Genomic DNA, 24,847 nt, shown 5'->3' with positions numbered 1-24,847 from the left:
TTAGAATTCTACCCGTTAGATCATCTCATACGGAAAATTGCACTTTACAGCGTAAAAAAATTCATCGTCTAGCGTTTTGACCTACTTACAACATATAGGGTGTGATTGAAAGGTCAACTTAAAGTAAATACTAGATTTTGACCCGCACTTGGAAAGCGCGGGATTGTTTGATTATATTATAGTACAAAATTTTATTATATCGAAAAACATAATTTTTAACAGCTATATAATCTACAAATTAGTTTATTTGAAATTTTATATGTACACTTTTACGTAAGTTTATTTTCGACATGAGAATTATATCCGGATCAAAAAAACAAACTGAACCGACCCAAAATTATAGGTTTAGTTCAGGTCCAGAGAAGATAACCTATTAGGGTTTTTTTGACCTGCAGGTCTTTGTTTGAGTTCGGGTCCTACCCTAGATCCGATCATAAATATGTGTTTATTAGGTATATTTGGATATTCTGAATATGTTTCCGGTATTATGGATATTGTTTTTAAGTTTTTGGTTTATGATTAGAGTTTTGATTTTAGGTAAATTTTTCAAATTAAAAAAAAATTGGATATTTGGATAAAATTTTGAGTATTTTTCAGTTCATCGTGTCAGATTTTGAATAAGATTTTAAATCTTTAGGAATTTGAATTTTTTTGGTATTTGTTTGGAGTTTCAAATACTTTTCGTGTTTCGGATATTTTCAGATTTTTCATATATTTCAAATTCTTTTAGGATCTTAAATACCCAAACAGATGTGGACCCATTACGTCCATATTAGGTTCAACAACCTTTTGATATAGATTTTTAACGTTATTGTACAAAAACATGGTTGATGAAATATTTTTCTGAGTAAAGGTATCATAAGAAATAATATTAAGATCTGTTAAAAATATATAAAATATTGTATGTTTAGAATGATTAATGTATTATCAGAAAAATAATAAATAGTTATACATAACTCCAACAACTTTTTTATATTAGATTTTTTAAAACTCTTTCCTTTTTAATAGTATTGATTCGTTTTAAGTGAAAAGTATATAAAAGTATAATATCTAAACAAATAATTTTCAAAATCTTGAATAATCAATACTGATATCGTGAAGTCAGGTTAGCTTTAATAGAACCAATGAATTTCTTTATTTTTGTGAAGGTAACATGAATATTCAGAAAAATCCTTTTTAAATATGAAAATATTATCAAACTATAGACGGTTGAAAGTTTAGTATATGATATGATATTTTAGTGGGAAAGTTTATATATGATATGATTACTTTATTATAAACGAAAGAGGAAGTTAGAATGTACACATATATGTCTTGTAATTTATCTTGCTTTAAATCATATATTATATGATAAAAGTGATAATATAAAACATTAGTTTCAATGTTTTTACAATTAAAAATCAAAATGATAAATATAGTAATAGTAATGATTATGATTTAGAAGTGGGATTTAAATAAATAAAAGAATTGACTAAATTATTGTTAGAGAAATATATGGTAACATATTGGTAATATAAATTTAAGGTAAAACCAAAAAATAATGAGTAAATAAAAGGGTCCAAACAACTTTTATAGGTAGATTTTTTTAGACTTCTTCCCTTTTAATAGTATTGATGTGAGAGTAAAATATTTTTCAGCTGTGTTACGCTTTTCTATAACCAATCAAGTAAAAAATAAAAGAAAATATTTTATTATTGGTTGCGTTAGAGTTGTTTTTCTTTTTTTAACAACAAAAGACTATAAAACTAAGAAGATTCCTGGTCCAAGAGTCCGCTCGGGGGAATTAAGTCAACATAAACCATAGCAGATGGCGAAGTCCTACCACCTCGTGCCAACTTGTCCACCAGAATATTTTGCGCATTTGGTATATGTTGGATAGTAAAGTTACATCGCAGAAACTCCTCCATGTGTGTAGTGAACGCGAGCCATTCTGTCGGTGTAGACACCATCTTCACCAATTGAGAATAGTCTGTTGCAAACACCACCTCTGAGACTTGTAGGGTCTTCATGCACTCCATCGCCCATATCAAAGCTTCACATTCAGCATGTAAAGGTGAAAGACTCCTGCGAATAGACATTGCACCCATCATAGTATCAGTTGATCCATCTTTTTTGTTTTTAGAGTTGAAAGACTCCTGCGTTAGAGTTGTTTGTCTTTTAAAGAGTAAACATTTACTCCATCTTTATCATGTGAAATCCGTGCACCAACTTTTTGTTATTATTTATTCTAATTTACATTTTTCTTTTCCGTTCTATTACTCCACTTTACTCTGTCTCTTTTACTTCATTGAGTTACCAATCACAACCATATTTTCCATAATAATACAATGGTACCTTTTTAAACAAACGACGAAACCTCCAACAAAAAAAATTTAAAAATAATAATTAATTGATGTAAGAGATAAACCGTGGCTCATTTTTATTCACATATCATCTTAAGTTAACTTTGGATAGATTAAAGAGGGAAAGGTGGATATGTATTATCTAAGATGTACAGGATCCAGGACGCAAACCGGTTGGGTTCACGGCGGTGAGAGAAGAAGACAGAGTTCCAAGTCTTGTGCGGTGAGAGAAGGAGGAAGTTTCTGGTACTCTGAAACTGAGAGGCGGGAGTAAGACGACACCACATTGACTGCAAGGCGAAGTCACGATTCCCGATTCACATTTGTATTCAAGAAGAGAATTTCAACCAATAATTTTTTGTTGGTGGTTAGGAATAACAATGCTGGACCGGTGAGTGCATGCCACCATGTCTAAAAAAAGAACAAGATAAAAGAGAAATTTGAAGACGTATACATAACATACTAGGAAATTAAGTTTATATCCATAACATAGCTTAGGCTATGATATTATATATATTGTCATGCAGTTTTCCCAAAATAACCTCAGATGTGTGTGAAAAGGCAACATGTTGCGTTTTTTCTTTAACCCGGAAACTAAAAGATTATTTTTCATTTTTCAAAAACGCATGCAACAAAAAAAAATAGATTTGGAAAGCAAGAACTTTTGTTTGTCTGTGTTTAGGAAGAGAAAATGTACTTCGTCGGTTATACCGATAATTGTAAGAGTCAAGAAAAAGTTAGGATCACAGAGGCCAGGCAAAAATTGATGGATGTGTGAGCGATTGCAGAGCCCAAAGGGCACGAATCGAGATAAGTCTGTCTGGTTTAAATAACACTACGGAAAATATAATCTTCTTCATAGCAATCTCGATCTGGGTTGTCGGCAAATAAATCAATCTGAGGTAAATTTTGCAGAACAGGTGGAGGGTTTAACGGCGGCGGAGAACAAAAGTAATGGCTATGAGGTTTATTGTTTCCTCCTCAAAACGAGAATTGGCTATATATCTGTCTGTTTTTCGCTTCGTCTGTTGGCCCATATAAGCGTTTCTGGGTTTCGATGTGGGTAGAAACTTAATAAATTTATTAAAAAATTTTATGCTTATACTATATAAGAGACATAAATCCCCTATATATTAAAGGAGAAGCATTTTTTAAGACTTTCCTTAATTATCTCTTAGTTATTTTTTCAAGAATGCATGAGAAGGCTCCATTCTCTTTTTTGCTTACGTGTCGCGCTCACATCGATTCTCACAAAATCATTTAATGTGAAACCATTAAATGTTTCCTTATTTGATGATTTTTTTTTTTGCAAACTCCTTTTCCATGTCCTTAAGCAGTCGGCGTTTTTTTATTTTTGCCAGACCGACTACAGAGTCCTTGAGCAGTCGACGTTCCATGTCCTTGATACTAGGCGCATCGATGGGTATCGAAAGCATAGAAGAAGACGATATGAGGGTGATCGACGTTCTTTACTAAGGTTATAAAGAAAGAGATTTTGTAAAGCAGGCGCATCGATGATCTGAATCCCCATCGAAAAGAAAAAAAGAGAAGAAATGGAAGGTTTGATTCCATTTTTTTACAAAGCCATGGTCATGTATAAAAGAGAAGGAAGCTTTTCGTCAGTTTTTCTCAGCGATCATCATTTTCATCAACTTCCGGTTACTACAGGAGACTTCATGGCAACTCCTCCGGTATATTTCGAACGTCAGACCTCAGGCGATTTCGGACCGACCGTCTTGGATTGCTTAAAACGACGCCTTCTTCACTATCTCGCTTGCCCACTAGGAACATCACGAAACGTACGTAAGGAGTGTTCTTGAAAATACTATTTACATAAAGTGATACGAATCTTTCTTGACGTGTCCTCTTATCCTAAGGTATATTTCTTATGAATAACTACCCAAGGACTTAATAGAGTGATTTTATATTATGATCTTGATTTTTAATTTGATATTATTAGGGACGTTCAAATACGTTCTACCCAGATTTTCCAATTGTTCTGAAGACTCAGAGGTAATATATTTATTGACTATTAGAAATTTTGTTTTAAGTTGTAGACCTTTTATTATCTACATAACAATTCGTGTGTTTCAGGGTTCTGTTCTGATAGCTGGTAGTTCTGTGCATGGCTCTAAGTCTAATCTGAAGACAGCTGCTAAACGTGAAGGATCTCATATCGAAAGTTTAGAGGCAGCTATCTACGAGGGAACTGTTAACAAATATCGATATTCGGATTCGATTAAGAAAGTGAAGACTGAAAATAGTGGCTGAAGAATTATTGGAAACCTGTCTACGATGAAGATAGGTTTTTCTCTTTTATTGTTATAAGTATTTTAATTATTTTAATCTTCGTATTATGCTTGGTTTTTGGGTTCTGTTTAACAATTTTGGAAGTCTGAAGTGTTTTATTTTTTAACCCTTTTACGTACTCTAAGCATATGTTGGTCGTTTTTAATATAATCCCTCTTATCATATTTTTTCTGATCGGGTCGATTGGTTGAAGTTATCTAATATATTTGGGCAATATAAAATACCTTAAAAAGAGTCATTATTTCTGTAAAGTTTATTTTCCATGGATATAGTGTATAGCTTTGTAAATATGAATATATCCCTTTTATAAAATATCCTATACAAATTGTTATAGCACATACTATATACAAGTACAATAAACAGAAGAGAGCAAATATATTTTGTCCTTTTTAAAATCGAATATAATATTATTGTACGTGCATTTTATTTGATCCTCAGATTCCTCAAATAAAGAATTATTTTTTAATCAATGTGAGTATAAAATTATTTTAAATTTGATATAGTTACTATATGTTAACATATATGATTTTTTTTTTTACTTTCAGGATTCAATTCCGTGCATTTTGATTAAACTTCAAAAAAAATTTAGACTATAATTTCTTATTGTATCAATTAATTATGTTATTTTGGTTTTTATATTAAAACAAATTATGTCTTTTAAAGAGTGGAATCACATTCAATTTCTTTTCTCTTAAATTTTTTTATATAATAAAAATAACTATATTTTATTTATTTAAGGTAGTTATAGTATTATTTTTCAAATGTTATTGTTCCACTAAAAAACCAGAAATTCCGGTGTTTTTCACTTTCTCTTCAAATATATATTTATGTCTTACAAAATCATAGTATATAACTTAAAATAATGATACATATGCTTCATCCCGCGCAAGGCGCGGGTTACTACCTAGTAGTATAGTAACCCAACAGCACTTGAACTAGATAACCTAATTTAGTGTATTGCGAGCTACATACATATTTATTTGCATTTTTTGTATGACGTGAAGGCCGTCAATATAATATATGGAAACCATTAGTAGTTTCTGTTTTTAAACGTTTTATGTTTTTGTCTGTCTTGCTTTGTATTGTGACTATTGTCCCACAAGGCCACAAATGTTTCTGGGTTTGGACGTGGTGAGAAACTGAGTAATGTTTGTAACAATATGCTATGCAATTTCTGCCAATTGTTTACATGAACTTGAAGTGTGGCATTTAGACATGAGTTTTATAGTTTCATCCTCAAAATAAGAATTTCCCATGACTGCTTTTGTGTGTTGTTTCGTCACTTGTCCTACACATTTTTCTAGGTTTGGTCGTTCGATAGCAACTGAAAAATGATATAAAATATATGATTGTACTGTATGAGAAAGGTAAATAGTATAGTGACCCGACTGTACTTGCATTAGCTATGACTAAACTATACGAGAAATAAAAATAGTATAGTTACACGGCCAAAATTGTAGTACTTCTCCTATTTTTGAGTCCATGTCAGTGTCTGTCTGATGCTTTCTTTCCATTGATAGGATGGAAGAGTTACACGGTTACACGGTAGCCCTCACACATTTTCTTTCCATTGATAAGATGGAAGAGTTGGGTTTGTCGACACACTTGTTTCATAGGGTGCATGAACCAGCCGGGCGCACTTGCGGTGGATAGAGGTTATACAAGTAGCTTTTTTCAGATGCTCAACAACAGCAGGAGCTGTTGGCAGAAATTCAATCTAAACAAGTTATGGTAATGGGGGCACATACATTTTCAGAAATGCTTGCCTCCAGTTGGTGCCACAACAGTTGGTTACCCATAAGATGTATGAATTATGGTGCATGCTTCAGTGTTCCAGCTTGCCAGAAGATGCACTAGGAACTGCAGCTAAGACATGCAGTTGAAGTGTTCTCGACATTCCACCTCGACCAAGTCTTGTAATAATCTGCTTTCTCTGGGGCTATATGTTTTTCGTTACTCTGTTGCAACGTATTAGTTCTCACTTTGAACTTATGTTGTCTTCTCATCTGTTATAGTAGTTGGAAAGGTATTTTTCAGGTTAATACTACTGACTTATTTATTGGGTTGTGTTACGTGTACCATATATTGTATTTATTTTCAGGTTCTATCTACATTGTATTTGTAATATCAACACATATATATGAAAATGTTGAAGTTTAGTATATGTAGCAACTTCTGCACGTTAAAACCCATACTAATACGTTGCTAATATAGTATAGTTTTGAAATACCAACATACTCAGCAGTTTGTTATTCTTCTAAATAAAATTACTTCAGCAGGTTCCATTGTGTATCCAGTTTAATTTTACACAACCCAGACTGTAACACCCCCGAACCGTCCTAAGCATAGGTCGACCCATCGGCCAACAACCAAACAAGAATATGACCGACGGACGACCCACACCAAGGGTTGGAGATGAAAGGCCAACCGGCCAGCCAATAATCAAACAAGAACATGACTGACCGTCCAACCCAACACCATGGTCCGGAAGCGCTACGTGACGGGCTAGAGACGATCCGGTCAGAGTCACAAAATTTACTTCACGACCTCGACCAGTTCATCCACTAACTCGTCCCACTGCGTCAAGGCATAAGACTTTGCAACCCGGCCAAGAGTTAGCGTTTTCCGTTAGATCGAGGCCTAAGGCTTTTCAACCCGTACTATGACCTAACGTTGTGTTAGACCGTATTAGTCAAATATAAGAGTACTCATGAAGCGCATATAAAACATTTACTTTATTGATTCGAGAAATATCCATACATTGATATAATTCAAGACCGGTCCCGGCCTAATGCCAAATCGAGTCAACTAAACACAAATCCACAATACCGTTAACAAAAGGCATGAAAATTTACACCGGCGGTCCTAACGTCCAGCACCCAGCTATCCGATCATCCTTACCTAAGCTACCTGCAAAAAGGACAACGGAGTTGGATGAGTAACCTAATGTTACTCAGTGAATTATGATCCCCAACTAACAAATACAACCCCTCGCTATCCCAGCCCAAACAATCTAAAGCGAGAGGTTCACCTAACAACAAAGCAATCCAATAGATAAGCAATATCAGAAATACGCAGCAGATAATAATAACTAGATAATTAACGATATGAAATCATAACCGCTAATGACTAGCTAACCATTTAAACTCAAACTCAACTCAATCTAGGGTTCAACAACCCTCTACAGTATCTACACTATAACTAGGGCCCTTTGTGACTTAGTGTTCCTCCTCTATCCTCGGCAATATCCTATCTCCCTACCACAAAGGCCAGAAGAAGGAACTTTTAACCGAACGCGGCCCACAGTACAGTCGGGTCACCGCGCGACAGCCCCAGTACAGTCGGGCCACTGCTGGTTGTTACACGACGATCGCGGCCCACAGTACGGTCGGGTCACCACGAGACAGCCCCAATACAGTCGGGTCACTGCCGGTCACTACCCCGTTCCTTAAACCCACTGGGTACGAGGTCGAGGAAACACTAATCCACCTCAAACATGCCTAGCATGGTGGGTTTCACACAAGCTATATGGCATCACACTCTAACTCTACAACACTAACCACAATATCATCACTAAACAACTCAACCAGTTAGTCACTCCCTTACCAAGAGCTGACTAACCTTAATCAACAAGCATTAATTAACAATCAAGCATTCAGCATTCGCTAACTAACCAATAAACCTAACCATTAGCATGCTACTATGATTCCCAAGCAATAACTATGCATGCTATCAACTCAATCAACTAATACTCAACTATTAACTGATAAAACCGTTACTCAGTTAGACCCGGCCTCCTGCCATGATCTAGCTTCAAGTAACGGGAACCTGCATGAAAACAAGTCAGCAATCAATTGACCATAACTCACAGTGTTCTTTGCTGATAAGCAGATGGTTGATCGGAGAAGACTTGGCCAAAACCCAATGGACGACTTGACTGGACTGGACTGGACTGATCTCGACTTGGACAGAACCTTGGCTTGATCATGTAGACACTGAGAGGTCTGGACGGACTGATCTGGACAGAACCTCCTTTAGCTCCTGGACAGTTCTTCGGACTTCCTGGCGGAGAATCAAGCAGAACTCCGACTGATCTGAAACCGTGGAACTTAACTAATCTTGGACAGAACCTCTGTAATAACCCTCACGAGCAGATACAATTCTGGTCGAGTGTTAATTATTATTGTCGATTTTTATTCATGCTGGGCGAGTTTATTCAGAGCAGGACGAGATTCGAATGATGAAAAATATTTAGTCGAAACAATCCGAAAAATATCGACAAAACTCTGAAAATTATTTCTGAACAGTCACATGCCTTGCACCTTCTAGTCTACTTGCTTTCTCAGTAATTAGGTCACATGACATGCACCTACTTGCTTACCTGTTTGCTCATTAGAAGTTACATGCTGGTCACAAGCTGTTGGCTTCAGCTGCTTGCAGCTTTCTTCTTGTAAGGGAAAGGTGAGCTGCTTGTGCTGAAGCTGGTTGCCACATGTTTCTCCAAACTACCACTTTGTGTAAAGAGAAAACCCTGAGCTGAAGCAACCCCATATGGTATAAAACATCTTCTTCTCTCCTCTGGACGTCCTGTTACTACAAGAAAAACCAGAGAAAATTCAGAGAGAAAGAGAGAAAGAAAAGAGAAAAATCTGTGAGAAACATTTGTTGAAAAATTCAGAAAAAAAATCAGGGAAGAGAAGTGAGCTTGGACGATCCTTTTTCACCATCCTGTGACCTTAATCAGTGTGTTCTAGTGTGGTTAAGATCTGAAGGTTTGGTGTTCAAGAGTTTAGAATCACCCAAGTTCTTTAGCCTTGGATTTTATCGGTAAGAACATATGGGTTTGATGAGATCAGTTTTGCTTGAGCTTTAGTTCTTGTTAGGTAACCAAAATGATTTGGTCTGTTTCTGATCTTGAACCTATCATGGGTATCTTGTCCTGATCAGGTTAGACGTGTGTTCAAATTAAAGTTTATATCAACCAAGTTCATCTTAAAGCTTGAGGAAATCGGTAAGCCATAGCTATTAGTTCAGAGAAGTTTTGTTTGGAACAAGTGGAATGATTTGTTAAGCTTCCTGTCCAGATTAGTTTTTAAACCTGTGTGTGGATTGATCTTGGTTCAGTTATGTCCCTTAGATATTTTTTTAAAGGCTTAGCTGAACTGAATTATCCTTCAACCGAACTGAACTGCTTTGAACTAGGCTGAGTAGAGTTTTTGTTGGAATCAACCTGACTGATCTTGTATCCACACATTCTGAATCAGGAGTGAAATGGAGTGTTATTAGTTGAGCTCGAGTCTAGTCTTCCCTAGCCAATCTCATGGAATCAAAGATGAGTCTAGATAGATGATTGATGTGTAGTGAATGAATATTTCTTGATTGAATGCACTGATTGTAGATGATTGATAGGCTTTGTCTCTTGATCAATATTGAATTGGTAAGGTGTTTACTTAGTGTAAACACTTATTAAATATTTATGAATGATCATAGAGGTTTATTCTAAACCTTAGTACTTGTTCTCAAGTACTAATACATATGTATAGTATTAAATATAATTAAGTATGGAAGTATTAATCATGTGAGGTTTTATTATAAACTTGTCTTCCAAAATATTCTCGTATGAATGATGATTACCGTGAATTGGTCCTGCGATATGGAACAAGGTCACGAAGACACGATGATGGGGTCGCACCCTGGAGGCCGTGTAACTGCATGCAGCGTAGATGTTCAATTTTTGAATATTTGATGGGGATGATGGTGATGCTAACTCGCTAGACTCGTTTAGCCTTTGTGGTTTCTAGGGTCTGGTATATATATATATATATAAATATGATTATATTAATGATATGAGAGACGGAAATAGGAAGTGAGGTATATGATTAGATTCACAATGATGGAAGAATATTCCTTATATATAAATATCCAGATATGGAATATATTTCCACTGCATACAAATGAAGTTGATTGCTTGAGATATTATTAATATATGTTGGGGTGCGGAACTAGGCTCTCTGAGTAAACTAGTTACTCATGATTCATTTGTGATGCAGGTAACCAATAGGCGGGAGACCTTACTCTAGGACGGAAAGGAACATCATTAGCCAGCGGTAGTTTTATTAGCCTTGCAAAGTCATTTTGATATATCTTATGTATAAGATTTGTTGACCGAAAACCTCGAGGTTAATTTATAACAAATTTTGTAAGATGCTTTTAAATGATATATAAAGAATGTTTTCAAAGTACGGGTTCCATATGATATTAGTCCTTGTCCGGACGAACTAACTATCAGATATTGCTTTTTCGGGTTGAAAAGCCTAGAGTTATATCCGATATGAGCGTTGGTGTTCTTTGGTTGTTGGTCTAAGGCGATCGGAAGTATTTTGAGAACCTCATATCGACTATCGAGGAACATCAACCGTGTCATTTCCGGTCATCTACGATCGGGAGTGTCATAACCTCCACTTTATTGTAGGAGAATATGACTGTCTTGGACGGACTGATTTGGACAGAGCTTCCTCCTCACAATCGTATAGAATCATCGATTGGACGGAGCTGGCCGTCTCGGTGGAGTATCGGTCTTTAGAATTGACCATACTCTACATCGACCACTTTGTTTCTTTCTATCTCTTTAGCCACGTTGACTTCCCATCTGAACTGATCTTGACTTGATTGATCTTCAGTTGGACAGAACTTTCCTTAGGCGCTGACTCGAAATCAGTAGAGAACTGATCTCGAAAACTCTCTAAAACTCTCGAAATAGCTCGGAATTACTTGCTTTCTTTTTCTACTTTTCTCTCACATTTTTAACTGCCTTTGGACAGGTCTGGGTGTGAAGAAATGAGCAGGGGTCGTGGGGGTATTTATAGAAGACAGCAGCCAATCAGGTTCAGGTTGGTGGTCGCCCGTGTGTCGCTCCGCATGGCCCGGACGCATGCACGGCGGCACCTCGTGCTCTACATGGTTGGCTGCATGTCCAGGATACATTCAGGACGCCACCACTCCTCCCAGATGTCGGGCTGCATGACTGGAGCTCATGCAAGGCGCCACACATCCTCACACATGTCGATCAGCATGCTTCGGTTGCATGCGTCGCGACATCTCGTGCTTGGCCGATCCACCTCGTGCTTCTACATGTCAAGCTGCATGTGCAGCTTCCATGCACGGCGACACCTCGAGCTTCTGTAGAAACTCAGCTTGCTGGACAGTTGACACCACGTTCTGAACCCATGCAACGAGCCACCTCGAGCTTCTTGGTCCATTGGCCTGATTTCGGTCCTTCCGGCAAATTTCTGACCCGCGATTAACCCCAAATATTTTTCTTCTCCCGTTCAGATGAGTTTAATATTTTTAATAAACTCCAATCTGAAGTCTGACCTTGGCGGTAAATATTTCCCGATCCTGCGGCTTCATCGAAGACTTGCATAATACCGAAATTAGGGTTTTCGTCTAATTTTCCCGTCGTGCTTCGATCCCGTCGTGCTTGCTTCCCGTCGTGCTTGCTTCCCGTCGTTCTTAATTCCTGTCGTGCTTAATTCCCGTTCTGCTTCCAATGTCTTCAAAATAATATTTCGCTGATACGAAGTTTCGCGGAAAACTTCGTGGTGAAGAAACGTCATTCTTCCAAAACGTCGAGTTTCTAAACCGCCGTGCTTCCAAAAATGTTATGCTTTCAAAACGTCCGTCTCATCAATCTAAGACATCTTCTAACTATGGTCGAGCAACTTATTCGACTCATAGTTAACTCACGATCACTTCTTCGTCCGCTTCGTACTTCAAAACTTCTCGATCCATCCTTATCGCCCGCGACTCGACCACCATAAAGATACTCGATCATTCTTTTTTTTTATGGGGTTCTACACAGACACTTCATGATGCAGGAGCATCTACTCTTTTGGCGGTAACCTAGTTACTTGACATTCACGTTTTCTTTTTTCTATTAGGATTGGGCTTTTTATATGTTTTCTCTAAATAGGAAGTTTTAATAATTATGTTCCTTTTCACATCACCTACCAGCTCACATCGCCTCATAGAGCTCGTCTCATCGCCTGGCAGTGCATCACATCGGCAAACAGGCTCACATCACCTCTCACGACTCCTCACATTGCCAGACATGCTCACATCGCCTCACACGGCTCCTCACATCGCCATATAGGCCCACATCGCCTCACACCGCTCCTCATCTCGCCAGACAGGCTCACATTGCCTCGAATGGCTCCTCACATCGCCTCACACGGCTCCTCACATTGCCTCACAAGCTCACATCACCTCGTGGGGGTCTTCACATAGACACACAGCTCTTCTCATCGTCCCAGAAGGCTCTCATCATGTTCTTCTTTGAATCTTTATCGAAATGTTTTTTTTTTCGTCTCAATCGGAGTTTCCGTTGAGATTTTACGAAAAAACAAGCATGACATTGTTTTCTCGTAAGAGTTCAAGTCAAACATCATGATGATATATGTTAACTTAATACCATCATATCATCGATTTAATGAATTGATTTGGTTCGGTTTGTAAGACCAATGTCATAGAAAACGAACATCGGAAAAATTGACGATTTCTCTGAGAATAATCGTTTTAAAAACGCATAAGCCGTGAATGCCCGAAGAGGCCTAAAACATGTCTAAGGCCATTTATGGTTTAGAATGAGAACATGCCTGAATGCATTGACGGTTTACTCGACTTGGGTGAGAAAAAATTGAAGAAGAAGAAGATAAATGTGTTGTTTCCAAGATAAACATGAACTTTGAAGAGATAAGGAAAGATTGCCGACTCTAGAGATGCATATAAGAACATCCGAGGCAGAGAAGAAGAGTGACGGTTTTTTGACTTAGAACTCTTTGCACTTAGAAACCTTAAGCATTATTCATGACATGCATGGTTTCTATGACTTGTACTCGCTTACTAGACGAACTAGCACATGCAGTTTGATCTCTTGTTCCATTCTTTTTAAGTGAACTATGTTTGGCCTGATCTTTGAAAGGGTTACGTAAGCAACCTTATATAAGGTTCAGTCCGAAATCAATCAAAACTTTTTTTGTATTTTTTTTTGTCTTTTGTTATCGAGTTGTGACTCAACTAGGTTTAAGGTTGTAGGTAAAAATCACTACGCTCTTACAGGAATCTGAAATAAAAATATCATATATAACCTTGTGATTTTCAAAATCCATGTGATATAAATTTTCACAATCTACATAACTTTTAAAATCTATCAACTCTTAAAATTCACCAATTCTATACAAATTCATCTTCCAATAAGCCCCTCGTCACAATTTTTTTCTTATGTTTTTTTTAAAGGCTATATTGGTTTTCCTTGGCATGCATTTGATCGGCTCAAATCTTGCTTCTGTTGAAAAGCCCTTGAATCTGATGAATTCATGCCTCCTTCCGAGATCTGATCACTAAGCACTTCACCCACGAGAATCAATCTGATGGACAACCTGTTCCAGCGAAGCCTCGAGGATCTGATCAAAGGCTTTCGTCTCCAACTCCTCGGCGAATCATCTTTCATCTCCCGAGCCTTAGAAGAAATCCGCCGCGAGGTTAAAGCCACAGATCTCTCCACTAAATCCACCGCCCTTCACAAGCTCTCTTACCTCGCCGCCATCCACGGCGTTGACATGTCGTGGGCGGCTTTCCACGCCCTCGAAGTCGTCTCCTCTTCTCGATTCCACCACAAGAGGATCGGTTATCAAGCGATTACTCAATCCTTTCACGACCAGACATCGGTTCTGCTTCTGATTACGAACCAGTTGCGGAAGGATCTGAACAGTGTCAACGAGTACGAGGTAAGTCTAGCTCTGGAGTGTTTGTCTAGGATTGGAACTCGTGACTTAGCTAGGGATTTGTCTCCTGAGGTGTTTACTCTCTTGGGTAGTAGCAAGTCTTTCGTCAGGAAGAAAGCGACTGGTGTGGTTTTGAGAGTGTTCGACAAGTATCCTGACGCTGTTAAGGTGTGTTTCAAGCGTCTTGTCGAGAATCTTGAAACCTCTGATCCGCAGATTCTCTCTGCCGTCGTTGGAGTGTTCTGTGAGCTCGCCAGTAAAGATCCTACCTCTTGTCTTCCACTAGCTCCTGAGTTCTTTAAGATACTGGTTGACTCTAGGAACAACTGGGTTCTGATTAAACTTCTTAAAATATTTTCTAAGTTGGCCTCGGTTGAGCCGAGGTTGGGTAGGAAAGTGGCTGAGCCGATCTGTGAACATATGAAGAGGACAGTTGCGAAGTCTCTGGTTTTTGAGTGTGTTAGGACCGTGGTGAGTAGCTTGAGCGACCACGAAGCAGCTGTGGAACTTGCTGTTGCAAAGATCCGGGAGTTTCTAGTGGAGGATGATCCGAATCTTAAGTATCTCGGTCTACATGCCTTGTCTATTGCTGCTCCAAAGCACCTGTGGGCGGTTTTGGAGAACAAAGAGGCTGTCGTTAAGGCTCTGAGCGATGAGGATCCGAATGTTAAACTGGAGGCCTTGCATCTTTTAATGGCAATGGTGACTGAGGATAACGTGTCGGAGATCTCCAGGATTCTTATGAACTATGCACTCAAATCAGACCCTTTGTTCTGCAACGAGATTATTATTTCTGTCTTGTCTGTCTGCTCGAGGAATGCATATGAGATCATAGTTGACTTTGATTGGTATGTGTCTCTTCTTGGTGAAATGGCTAGAATCCCACATTGTCAAAGAGGAGAAGAGATTGAGCATCAGTTGATTGATATTGGCATGAGGGTCAGAGATGCTAGACCGCAGCTAGTTCGTGTTTCTTGGGCACTTCTGATTGATCCTGCATTGCTCGGTAACATGTTCCTGCACCCGATATTATCCGCAGCTTCGTGGGTTTCAGGTGAATACGTTGAGTTCTCTAAGAATCCATATGAACTCGTGGAGGCGCTTGTACAACCACGCACTGATCTCTTGCCTCCTTACATAAGAGCTATATACATACACTCGGTTTTCAAAGTTCTCGTCTTCTGTCTCGGGTCTTACTTCTCCGCCCAGGAATCTAGTTCCGGCTCTTCATCAACGGTTTATGAATCTATATTGAATTTAGTGAATGTTATTGAGATTGGTGTATGGCCGTTATCTGGAGCCTATGATGTCGAAGTGCAGGAGAGAGCTAAGAACGTTTTAGGATTCATTGGTATGGCAAAGCAAGATATAGCTAAGAACGTAAACCTTCAAGACAACGACGCAGAAGCTTGTAGAGTCACAGCATTCATGGAAGATATGTTCTCAGAAGAGCTCGGCCCCATTTCTGCAAATGCACAGGAAAAAGTATGTGTACCGGATGGGTTAGAGCTGGAAGAGAATCTTGGGGACCTGGAAGAGATCTGTGGGAAATTTCTTAAACCAGTGGAATCGGATTCGGTTTCATGCACGGACAAGATCAGCTTCTCTGTCTCCAAGCTCAGAATCAGAGATCAACAAGAAGCCTCGTCATCATCGACATCTCTTCCAGCTAAAGCATCTTCATCTCTGCTAGCTGAACACCGCAAACGGCATGGCATGTACTACCTTACTTCTGAAAAGAACGATCCGGATAGCAACGGCACACCAAAAGATTACCCTCCGGCTAATGATTTAGCAAGCGAAATATTGCTGGATCCATTGGATCCAAAGAGAAAGGCGAAACACCGTAAATCGAGGCCTGTAGTGGTGAAACTGGACGAGGGAGGTGAATCAAGAATCACTACTTCCCAAGCGAAAACGAAACAGGAGAGTGTAACTGACGATGAATCTCTGTCTCGAGCTATTCAGAGCGCTCTTCTGGTGAATAAAAAGGGAAAAGAGAGGGAGAAGTGCGAAGGGAATTCAAATCTAGTAGTGCAGGAGGAAGAGACCTCGAGGATAGAAAAACCGCAGAACTCAGAGAAGAAGAAAAAGAAAAAGAAAAAGAAGAATGGGGAGAGAACTAGCGGGAAGCATCGATCACGACGGCGAAGTGAAGTAGCTTCTTCTTCTGAACAAGTTGAAATCCCAGATCTGCTCTTGTGAATGCGATAAGTAATTTGTGTGTTTGTATGTTTAAAAGTGATATTTCGTTGTCTCTGTTCTTGCACAAAACCAAGCAAAAGTTGTGTAATTCTTTTGTGTATATCAGTTTATGTTTTGGTTTCTTGTGTGTTATTATTTGTATTTTTTTTCTCATACATGGATTTAATTTCTGTTTTCTTTTAGCAATTTTGTATTTCTCTACCTGTTTTAAAAATGTATTGTTTTCAAGGTTTTTAAACTTATAGATTACTATGTTACTAGAAAATGAAATCCGCAAAGCTAAGAGAACTGAAGAATCTCTAAACCTCTGTTTTGGAATTGCGAGAAGAAATGTCAAGGATCCTTGCTCTTTGTTATTTCTTGTTCTCTAGAGATTAGGTTGTACAACAAGGATCGTTTGACGCTCTTATGGATTTTTTCATCTCCCTGGATTCTTCTATAGTTCAATACAGGATACCTAGTTGCATCAACTCTTCAAGTTCCTGAAAACAGAGTTCTTGCTCGGGTTTTCAGCGGCAAATACATTTCTTTCGACTCATAATTTATATGCTTTGTCTTTTTACAAATTAGGTTTCTCATTATCATTACTTAAGTAACTTTATAAGTTATTAATACCAGGCTCCAAAGTCTTTTTTTTTAACAACTCCAAGCTTCAAAGTGTTAAATTTATGGACTGAGAGGAACAAGAGACTACATGGAGACCTCACACCTCTGCTGGGAACCTTCACAAGATTACTGACAAGAGTATCAGAAATCGTCTATGTCTTCTTTGTTGTTCAGACAACAAGAGATATGAAGGGTTGCTGCGATTGTGGTTTAGCACGAGGTTGTAAGTAGAAAGCTTATATCTAAGACTGAATTTGATTTAAGTTGCACTTGATGTTTTTTGATGAATATAATTTAACATTCATTCAAATTTAAAAAAAAATAAAAAATAAATGTATAGAATAAAAAGAGAAATTAAACTTCAAAAGTAAAACCTTGCTAAATTTATTATATGAATAAAAAAAAACCACTAAACACCTGGTACGAGGTCAAACATCATTTAGTCCTAGAAAAGACAATGGACCCACAAAAGTTCAAGGTTCATCCCAAACTCAAGAGGCGGCTCATGGTGAGGCGGACCTATGTTAGTCAATGGGGTGTCAGGTGACACACCTTTTATTTTTAAAAAAAAAATTAATATATATGCACATTCTGTAATATTGAACTAGATTTTGATCCGCACGCCCGTGCGGGTGTATTTTTTTAAAAAATATGATGCTATTTGCTTTTTATGTCACTATTTAGGGTTGGGCAAAAAAACTCGAATTCGAAGAATCGAACCTATCCCAATCCAAATAAGTAGTACTAAATCCGAACCAGAATTGATTAAATATCCGAATTATTCAAAATTTTGGTATTTGAAGAATTAAAACCTAATCCGATCTGAACCGAATTATTTTTAATATATATAAAAACATTCAGAATATATATGATACTTTTAAGTTCGCATAAATGCTTGAAAATATATACAAATAATTAAACGTAAATATCTTAAATAGTTAAAAAATACTCAAAACTTCAAAAATACTTAAATAATTATTAATTCTCTATCCAAATATTTAAATCAAACCTATTTAAATTGGTTATCCAAATCAGAACCAAATCCTCGAAGATCTGAACTGAACACGAAATCCCAAAAAGACCCGAAAACGAACCCGAACGCCCACCCATAATCACTATATATACATTATATCCATATATGTGTTATCATATGTTATAAAATATGTGTTATCATATAATTAATCGTATTTTATATGTACCATGAAATAAGTTTTTTTTTATAATTAATAATATTTTATACGTACAATCATATAAATAATCACATATATTATATTTTAAAACTTAATGTGAAATATAAAAACCATAATTTAAGTTGGTGTTTGAAATTGGGCTTTGTATTGTATTTTTATTATATATATTGAAAACATTTTTATAATAGTTACTGGAAAATATGTTAGTAAAAATCAAATTTTGAATATATGTATATTTTTGAATGAATTTTTGATATAAATCAATTTTAAATTATTATTTTGATTTGAATATATATACCAAGTAACATAGACCCATTACTTTTTAATATAATGTAATGGACTTTCAATTTTTTTAGTAGCATAAGTCCATTATTTTTTTTTTCTAACTTACTACTATCTATGTTTCCAAACAATACTATTTTTTAACTACTATCCATATTGCCAAACAATCTCATTTTGTACTTGAGTTTTAATAAGATAGATGATTGAACCACGTTTAATATAATTTTGACACATCTTTGATCTCTAACCCACTAACTCTCTTATTATTTAATTACAGAAAATTCTACTACAAGCCTAGTAAGTTACTTTAAACTTAAAAGCCCAAATAAATTTAGGTTAGAAAATTGTACCTTTTACTCTGTAATCGAAAACGTTTGTCATCTTCTTTAAAAAAATATCAAGCAAACCAGACTATCAATCGTCATCAAAACAGGCAAGCCTCTTTTGATCTTTAAAAAAAAATCTAATTTGCTTTTAGTGATCTAGTTATCTAATTAATTTATTTTAGTAGTAATATTTTCTACTTTATAATTAGATGAAGTTTTGAATATTGTATAGGCTATAAGTTTTTCTTAGTACGTAACTTTTGAATGTTGTATATTATTCAATTATTAATTGTATTATATTTTGTATATTTCTATTGATTTTTTAACAGTTGGTTTGTCGTTCCTTTTTTCAGTTGAAGATATGGAGAAATTTTTGATAAATTTGAAAAGAAAAGCTCCATCATCACCTCCTCCATCATCACCTCCCCCATCATCATCTCAGAGTGATTTAGATGATCTAAATAATTTACCATGGGATCCTGCTGATCGGAAAAGAATATTAGAATATAATGCGAATCAAAAGAATGAGGTAATCAGCAAATATTTGATGAGAGGTCCTTATCAACCTCGTGGTCATATTTTCAAACAATCAATGAAAGGAGGCGTGCTAAGACGCTTTAATCCTGCTTGGTTTGATCAGTTTCCAAATTGGTTAGAATACAGTGTGAAGAAAGATGCAGCTTTTTGTCTATATTGTTACTTGTTCAGAGATAATGTTGGTAAAGGTGGAAGAAATGATGCATGGACCATTGACGGTTTTTCTAGCTGGAATAAAGCTAAAAATATTTCAGAGCATGTAGGAGCTGTTAACAGTTTTCACAACAATGCAGCAATGAAGTGTGAAAACTTGATGAAGCAAGGTCAGTCTATCAAGCATGCTTTGCATAAACAAGATGATAGCACGAAAAATGAGTATCGCATTCGATTAAATGCTTCTATTGATGCTTCAAGATTCTTGTTGCGCCAAGGGTTACCTTTTCGTGGGCATGAAGAGAAAGACGAAACTGCTAATAATGGTAACTTTGTTGAACTCTTGAAATACACTGCCGAGCAAAATGAAGATGTGAGTAAGGTTGTTTTAAGAAATGCTCCTGGAAACAATCAGATGACTTCTCCAAAGATTCAGAAAGATATTGCCCAGTGTTTTGCAGTGTTTTGAAGAGCTAATCAAAAGCATTATTGATGAAATTGATCATGATGTATTTGGTTTGTTGGTGGATGAGTCTGCTGATGTTTCTTATAAAGAACAAATGGCAGTTGTGTTTTGGTATGTGGACAAGAGTGGGATAGTCAAAGAGAGATTCATAAGTCTTACTCATGTAAGTGATACATCTTCATCATCTTTGAAATCTGGAATTGATTCTTTGTTTGCTAAGTATGGATTAAGCATTACAAAGGTGAGAGGGCAAGGTTATGATGGTGCAAGTAACATGAAGGGTGAGTTCAATGGGCTAAGGTCATTAATCTCAAAGGAAAGCACATCAGCATATTATGTTCATTGCTTTGCTCATCAGCTTCAATTAGTTGTTGTGGCAGTTGCCAAAAAGCATTTTGATGTTGGAAACTTCTTTGATATGATTTCTCTGCTACTGAATGTGGTGGGAGCTTCATGTAAGAGGAAAGATGCGTTCAGAGAGAATCACAAAGAAACGATTGAGAAAGAAGTTAATGATGGAGAACGCAAAACTGGAAAAGGGTTAAATCAAGATGTTTCTGTTCAAAGACCAGGGATGACTCGTTGGGGCTCTCACTATAGAACTTTGCTACGTGTGGTTGAGTGTTTTTCTTCTATCGTTAAAGTGCTTGCATGTGTTGAGAAGGATGGCGCAGATGACTCAAAAAGACGTCAAGCATATGGTCTCCTCAGTTATGTGGATAGCTTTGATTTTGTGTTCTATTTGCAAGTGATGGTTCACCTCTTAGGAGTCACAAATAGTTTGTCATTGGCCCTTCAAAACAGAGATCAAGATATTTTGAACGCAATGTCCTTAGTAGCATCAACGAAAAGACAGTTGCAGAAGTTTAAAGATGATGGATGGAATGCTCTTATGCTTAAAGTTTCTTCTTTCTCTAAGAAGCATGGTATTGAAGAGCTTGATATGAAGGAAGATTTCCTTGACACAAGGAGGCCAAGGAAAAAAACAGGAGTGACAAATGAACATCACTATAAGGTTAATTGCTTATATGCAATTTTGGATTTGCCGCTTCAAGAGTTCAACAACCGCTTTAATGAGGTGAACACTGAACTACTTATTTGTGCTGCTTCATTATCTCCCATCGATTTGTTCTCTCAGTTTGACCATTCAAAACTGATGAGATTATCGACTTTCTACCCATCTGACTTTAGTCAGGGAGAGTGCATATCTCTTGATCAACAGTTAGATGTCTATATTGATAACATTCGAAGTGATGAAAGGTTTACTCAGTTAGAAGATCTTGGAGAACTTGCTCGTACTTTGGTGGAAACACGGAAACATTTGTCATTCCCTTTGGTTTATAGGCTTCTGAAGTTGATTTTGATTTTGCCGGTTGCCACTGCAACTGTTGAGAGAAGTTTTTCAGCCATGAAGATCGTGAAGACAGATCGACGAAATCGGATTGGAGATCAGTTTCTGAATGATTGCTTAATTTGTTTTATCGAGAAAGATGTATTTGAAAAAATAACGAATGTGACTGTGATGAAAAGATTTCAGGATAAGAAAGATCGCAGAGTGGTTTTATAAAATATTTTTTTTATCTTTTTGAATATTTTTTTTTAATTATATACTGACACATGTTAAAAAAATTCCTGGGTCCGTCAGAGCCGTGCTCACCCATATTAAAAAAAATGCGATGGCCTCAGGCTCCTCATTTTCTCACTAAACTTAGGGCCCCTTTTTTGCAAAAAATATACTTAATTAACTATATCTTCTAAAGATATTGTTAAAACTATTTATTATAATCCTTAAAAATAATCTTCTTCTTTCTTGACGTTTATATAACAAAAAAACGTTAGTCTTCTTTTTCACAGTCTTGATATTTTAATGATTATGATTTATGTTTTCTATATCATATTCTTAACTAACTACTTTAAACTTGTTCAATATAATAGCTACAGAGAAGTATAAACTGTGATAAATTTATATGTATATTTAAGTAAATAAAATAAAGTTTTCATCAGAAAAAAAAACATGATATATAATGTTTGTTAAAACTTTATTTTGTAATAATAGTTTAAACACTAAGAACATCAGAAACTATTTTGTCATATTCTTAAGCAAAAAAAAAAAATTATTTCGTCATATTTATAGTTTATCTTTTCAGAATTTTTTCAAAAATATGATGTTTGCTAAAACATTTAAATTTCGCCTCAGGCCCCTGGAAACGTATGCACGGCACTGATGGTGAGGTGACATATTCAAACTATAACGTAACGAAGGTTTAAGGCATAATGGCTTTGAGGAATATCACTTGTGACGGTAGAGAAGAGTATTTCACAGGAATGAACCTCAACATTTACAAATGTATTTGTTATGCACAAGTTAAATGATCTAAGAATTTCTATACAAGATACACAGAAGATACTTAAAATTGTAACTACAATGATTGCTGTTCTTTCATGCCTTTGTTCTTGAACAGAAACAAAATAAATGTGTGTATAGCATTGCCATATATTGGTTTATGTTATAATTTGTAATAGAGATCCGATGAAACATTTATTTAAAAAGACAGTTTTCTTTTACCAAATATATTTCATGTTTTTACTTGGGGTCTTAAGTATATTTCATGTTTTATAAGACAGAAACATAGATAATATTCAAACATGATGATGATGATCATCACTCATTATTATATTAAACAGTAGTGAAAGAGGACCAGACCCACTTTAACTTGTAACTTAACACTCATAATCAGCTACACTTGTCACTTATTAATCATTATTAACAGTTTGGGGAAGCAACCTTGCAACTGTCGGAGACTTTTTTAGCGTTTGGGGAGGTAACATATTGGCGGAGGCTAGGGTTCCTCATGTACCCACAAAGGCATGGCTTCTGCTCTCTCAGCTTGGCACAGCACGACGCCGACGGTTGCGAAGATGACATAAACGCCGTCAAACATGGAGACAATTCCGTCACCGAGCACGTCACTCCTTCGGCCACCGGAATTTTTTCCACCGTCACCAGGAGAAGCGCTGCCACGAGAGCTAAAACGGAAACCCACATCACCTTCACCATTTTCAGCTTCTTTGATTGTTTGTGCTTTGTGGTTGTTCTGTTTTCAGTAATCAGTATGCTATATATCTATTAACAGTCCCTTCTATTTATAGAGAAGGAAAGTATGATTAGTGATCTCAATTTTATTTAAAACAAAAAAGCAATTGTTGCCTTGTTTATCTGAAAAGCAGAATTAAATGTGGAGCATTAGCTAATTTCTTTTAATAGTTAAATAAAGTTAGGGGTGTTCAATCCGGATATCGGTTCGGTTTCGGTTCGGTTTTTTTCGGTTTTCGGTATTTCGGTTAGTAAAATATAACTACCATTCTAAATCCATATTTACTTCGGTTCGGTTCGGTTTATATACCGTCGGTTTTCGGTTTATTCGGTTTTATACCAAAAAACATAATTATTTAGTTTGAGATCATATTATATGAATTTTAGAGTCATATTGTCAACATAGTCATTTATTAAAAATATATTACATGTTCAAATAAATGAACAAAAAAAGTAAAAATGCTTCTACCATCAAATAAAATAATCAAATCTATAACTAAAATCAAAGCTTGAAATTTTGAAAATAAAAATATGAAACAAAACAGAAATATGAAAGAAAAGTTTTTTCACTCTTCCCTATTTATTGTTCATTAAAGTCATGTTTTTTCAATTGAACACGAAACTTTGTTTGTTTACAGATAAGAAAAAAGTTGTAAAAAATTTCCATTAATTATTATCCATCAAATTTATAATCTTCATATTAATTTATTGAAGACTAAAATAAAGCAAAAAGATCAAAAGAAGACTTAGAAAATTAAATGTCTGAATTGCGATGTATTGTTATTTAATTATAGTTCAAGTATTTTACAAATTAAGGCTCTTTATTACTATAAAATTATAGTAATAGTTATTAACACAAATTTAACTTATGTAACAAATAGATTTTCATGTATTGTTATAAAATAGATACATATTTACGTGTTTCTATTTTTAATCGGTTTTGTTCGGTTTATTCGGTTTAATCAGTTATATACCAAACCATATCCAAATCCTACGGTTTTTATAAAATTATATCCATTCGGTTTATATGGTATATACCAAAACCAAACCATATTGTCTATTTCGGTTCGGTTCGGTTCGGTAAGGTTCGGTTTTACCATATTGAACAGCCAATAAACCTTAGTTCACTTCATTGTAAGTTTTAGTTAATACTGTTTAATCAAATTTGGTGGATTGACCGAAATATGAATTAAAAAAAAAAGAATTTGGATACTGTTTAGATCATTTTAAATTGCTTACCATATTTTTTTCTTCAAAATAGAATAACTCTATAAAAGCACATTTAATGGGAGTATCTAACCAAAAATTCTTAAAATATTAGAAGATACAAATATTATAAATTATAAAGGAATACTAGATTTTGATCCGCGTTTGGAAAGCGTGGGTTTGTTTTCGAAATTAAATATAAATTTTTGATGAATTTCTATATAAGAGTATAAGTTTAAGTACATATATTCGAAATCTCAAATCGAATTGTATCAAACTGAAAAAAAGAACTGAGCAGATCATATATCTTTAGAACCCAAAATTAAAATCAAACCAAAAACTGAATGG

The 24,847-nt window shown here is 35.9% G+C and overlaps 2 protein-coding genes and 2 pseudogenes across 2 annotated transcripts; 3 read left to right on the top strand and 1 right to left on the bottom strand.

Moving 5' to 3' along the window:
* The first annotated feature begins 1,585 nt into the window (after positions 1-1,585).
* LOC106352401 lies at positions 1,586-4,865 on the top strand (annotated as a pseudogene).
* Positions 4,866-13,881: 9,016 nt separating this feature from the next.
* Positions 13,882-16,821, top strand: LOC111215632 (AP-3 complex subunit delta-like). The gene has a single exon (XM_022719458.2). It carries the CDS (start codon positions 14,081-14,083, stop codon positions 16,637-16,639), a length of 2,559 nt encoding a protein of 852 aa, XP_022575179.1. The 5' UTR covers positions 13,882-14,080; the 3' UTR covers positions 16,640-16,821.
* Positions 16,822-18,799: 1,978 nt separating this feature from the next.
* Positions 18,800-22,555, top strand: LOC106364142 (annotated as a pseudogene).
* A 166-nt stretch (positions 22,556-22,721) lies between these two features.
* On the bottom strand, positions 22,722-23,345 carry LOC125609224 (non-specific lipid-transfer protein 2-like). Its single transcript, XM_048780364.1, has one exon. The coding sequence runs from the start codon at positions 23,255-23,257 to the stop codon at positions 22,964-22,966; it is 294 nt and encodes a 97-aa protein (XP_048636321.1). The 5' UTR covers positions 23,258-23,345; the 3' UTR covers positions 22,722-22,963.
* Between the last annotated feature and the right edge of the window lie 1,502 nt (positions 23,346-24,847).

This window comes from Brassica napus, chromosome A5 (genome assembly GCF_020379485.1).
Source record: "Brassica napus cultivar Da-Ae chromosome A5, Da-Ae, whole genome shotgun sequence".
Taxonomy (NCBI): Eukaryota; Viridiplantae; Streptophyta; class Magnoliopsida; order Brassicales; family Brassicaceae; genus Brassica; species Brassica napus.
The sequence above is the reverse complement of the archived record's forward strand: the minus strand, read 5'-3'. Positions and strand labels throughout refer to the sequence as shown.

What these genes read in the sequence shown, in the direction of transcription:
- LOC111215632 (XM_022719458.2), top strand. Translation starts at nt 14,081, where the DNA reads ATGGACAACCTGTTCCAGCGAAGCCTCGAGGATCTGATCAAAGGCTTT.
- LOC125609224 (XM_048780364.1), bottom strand. Translation starts at nt 23,257, where the DNA reads ATGGTGAAGGTGATGTGGGTTTCCGTTTTAGCTCTCGTGGCAGCGCTT.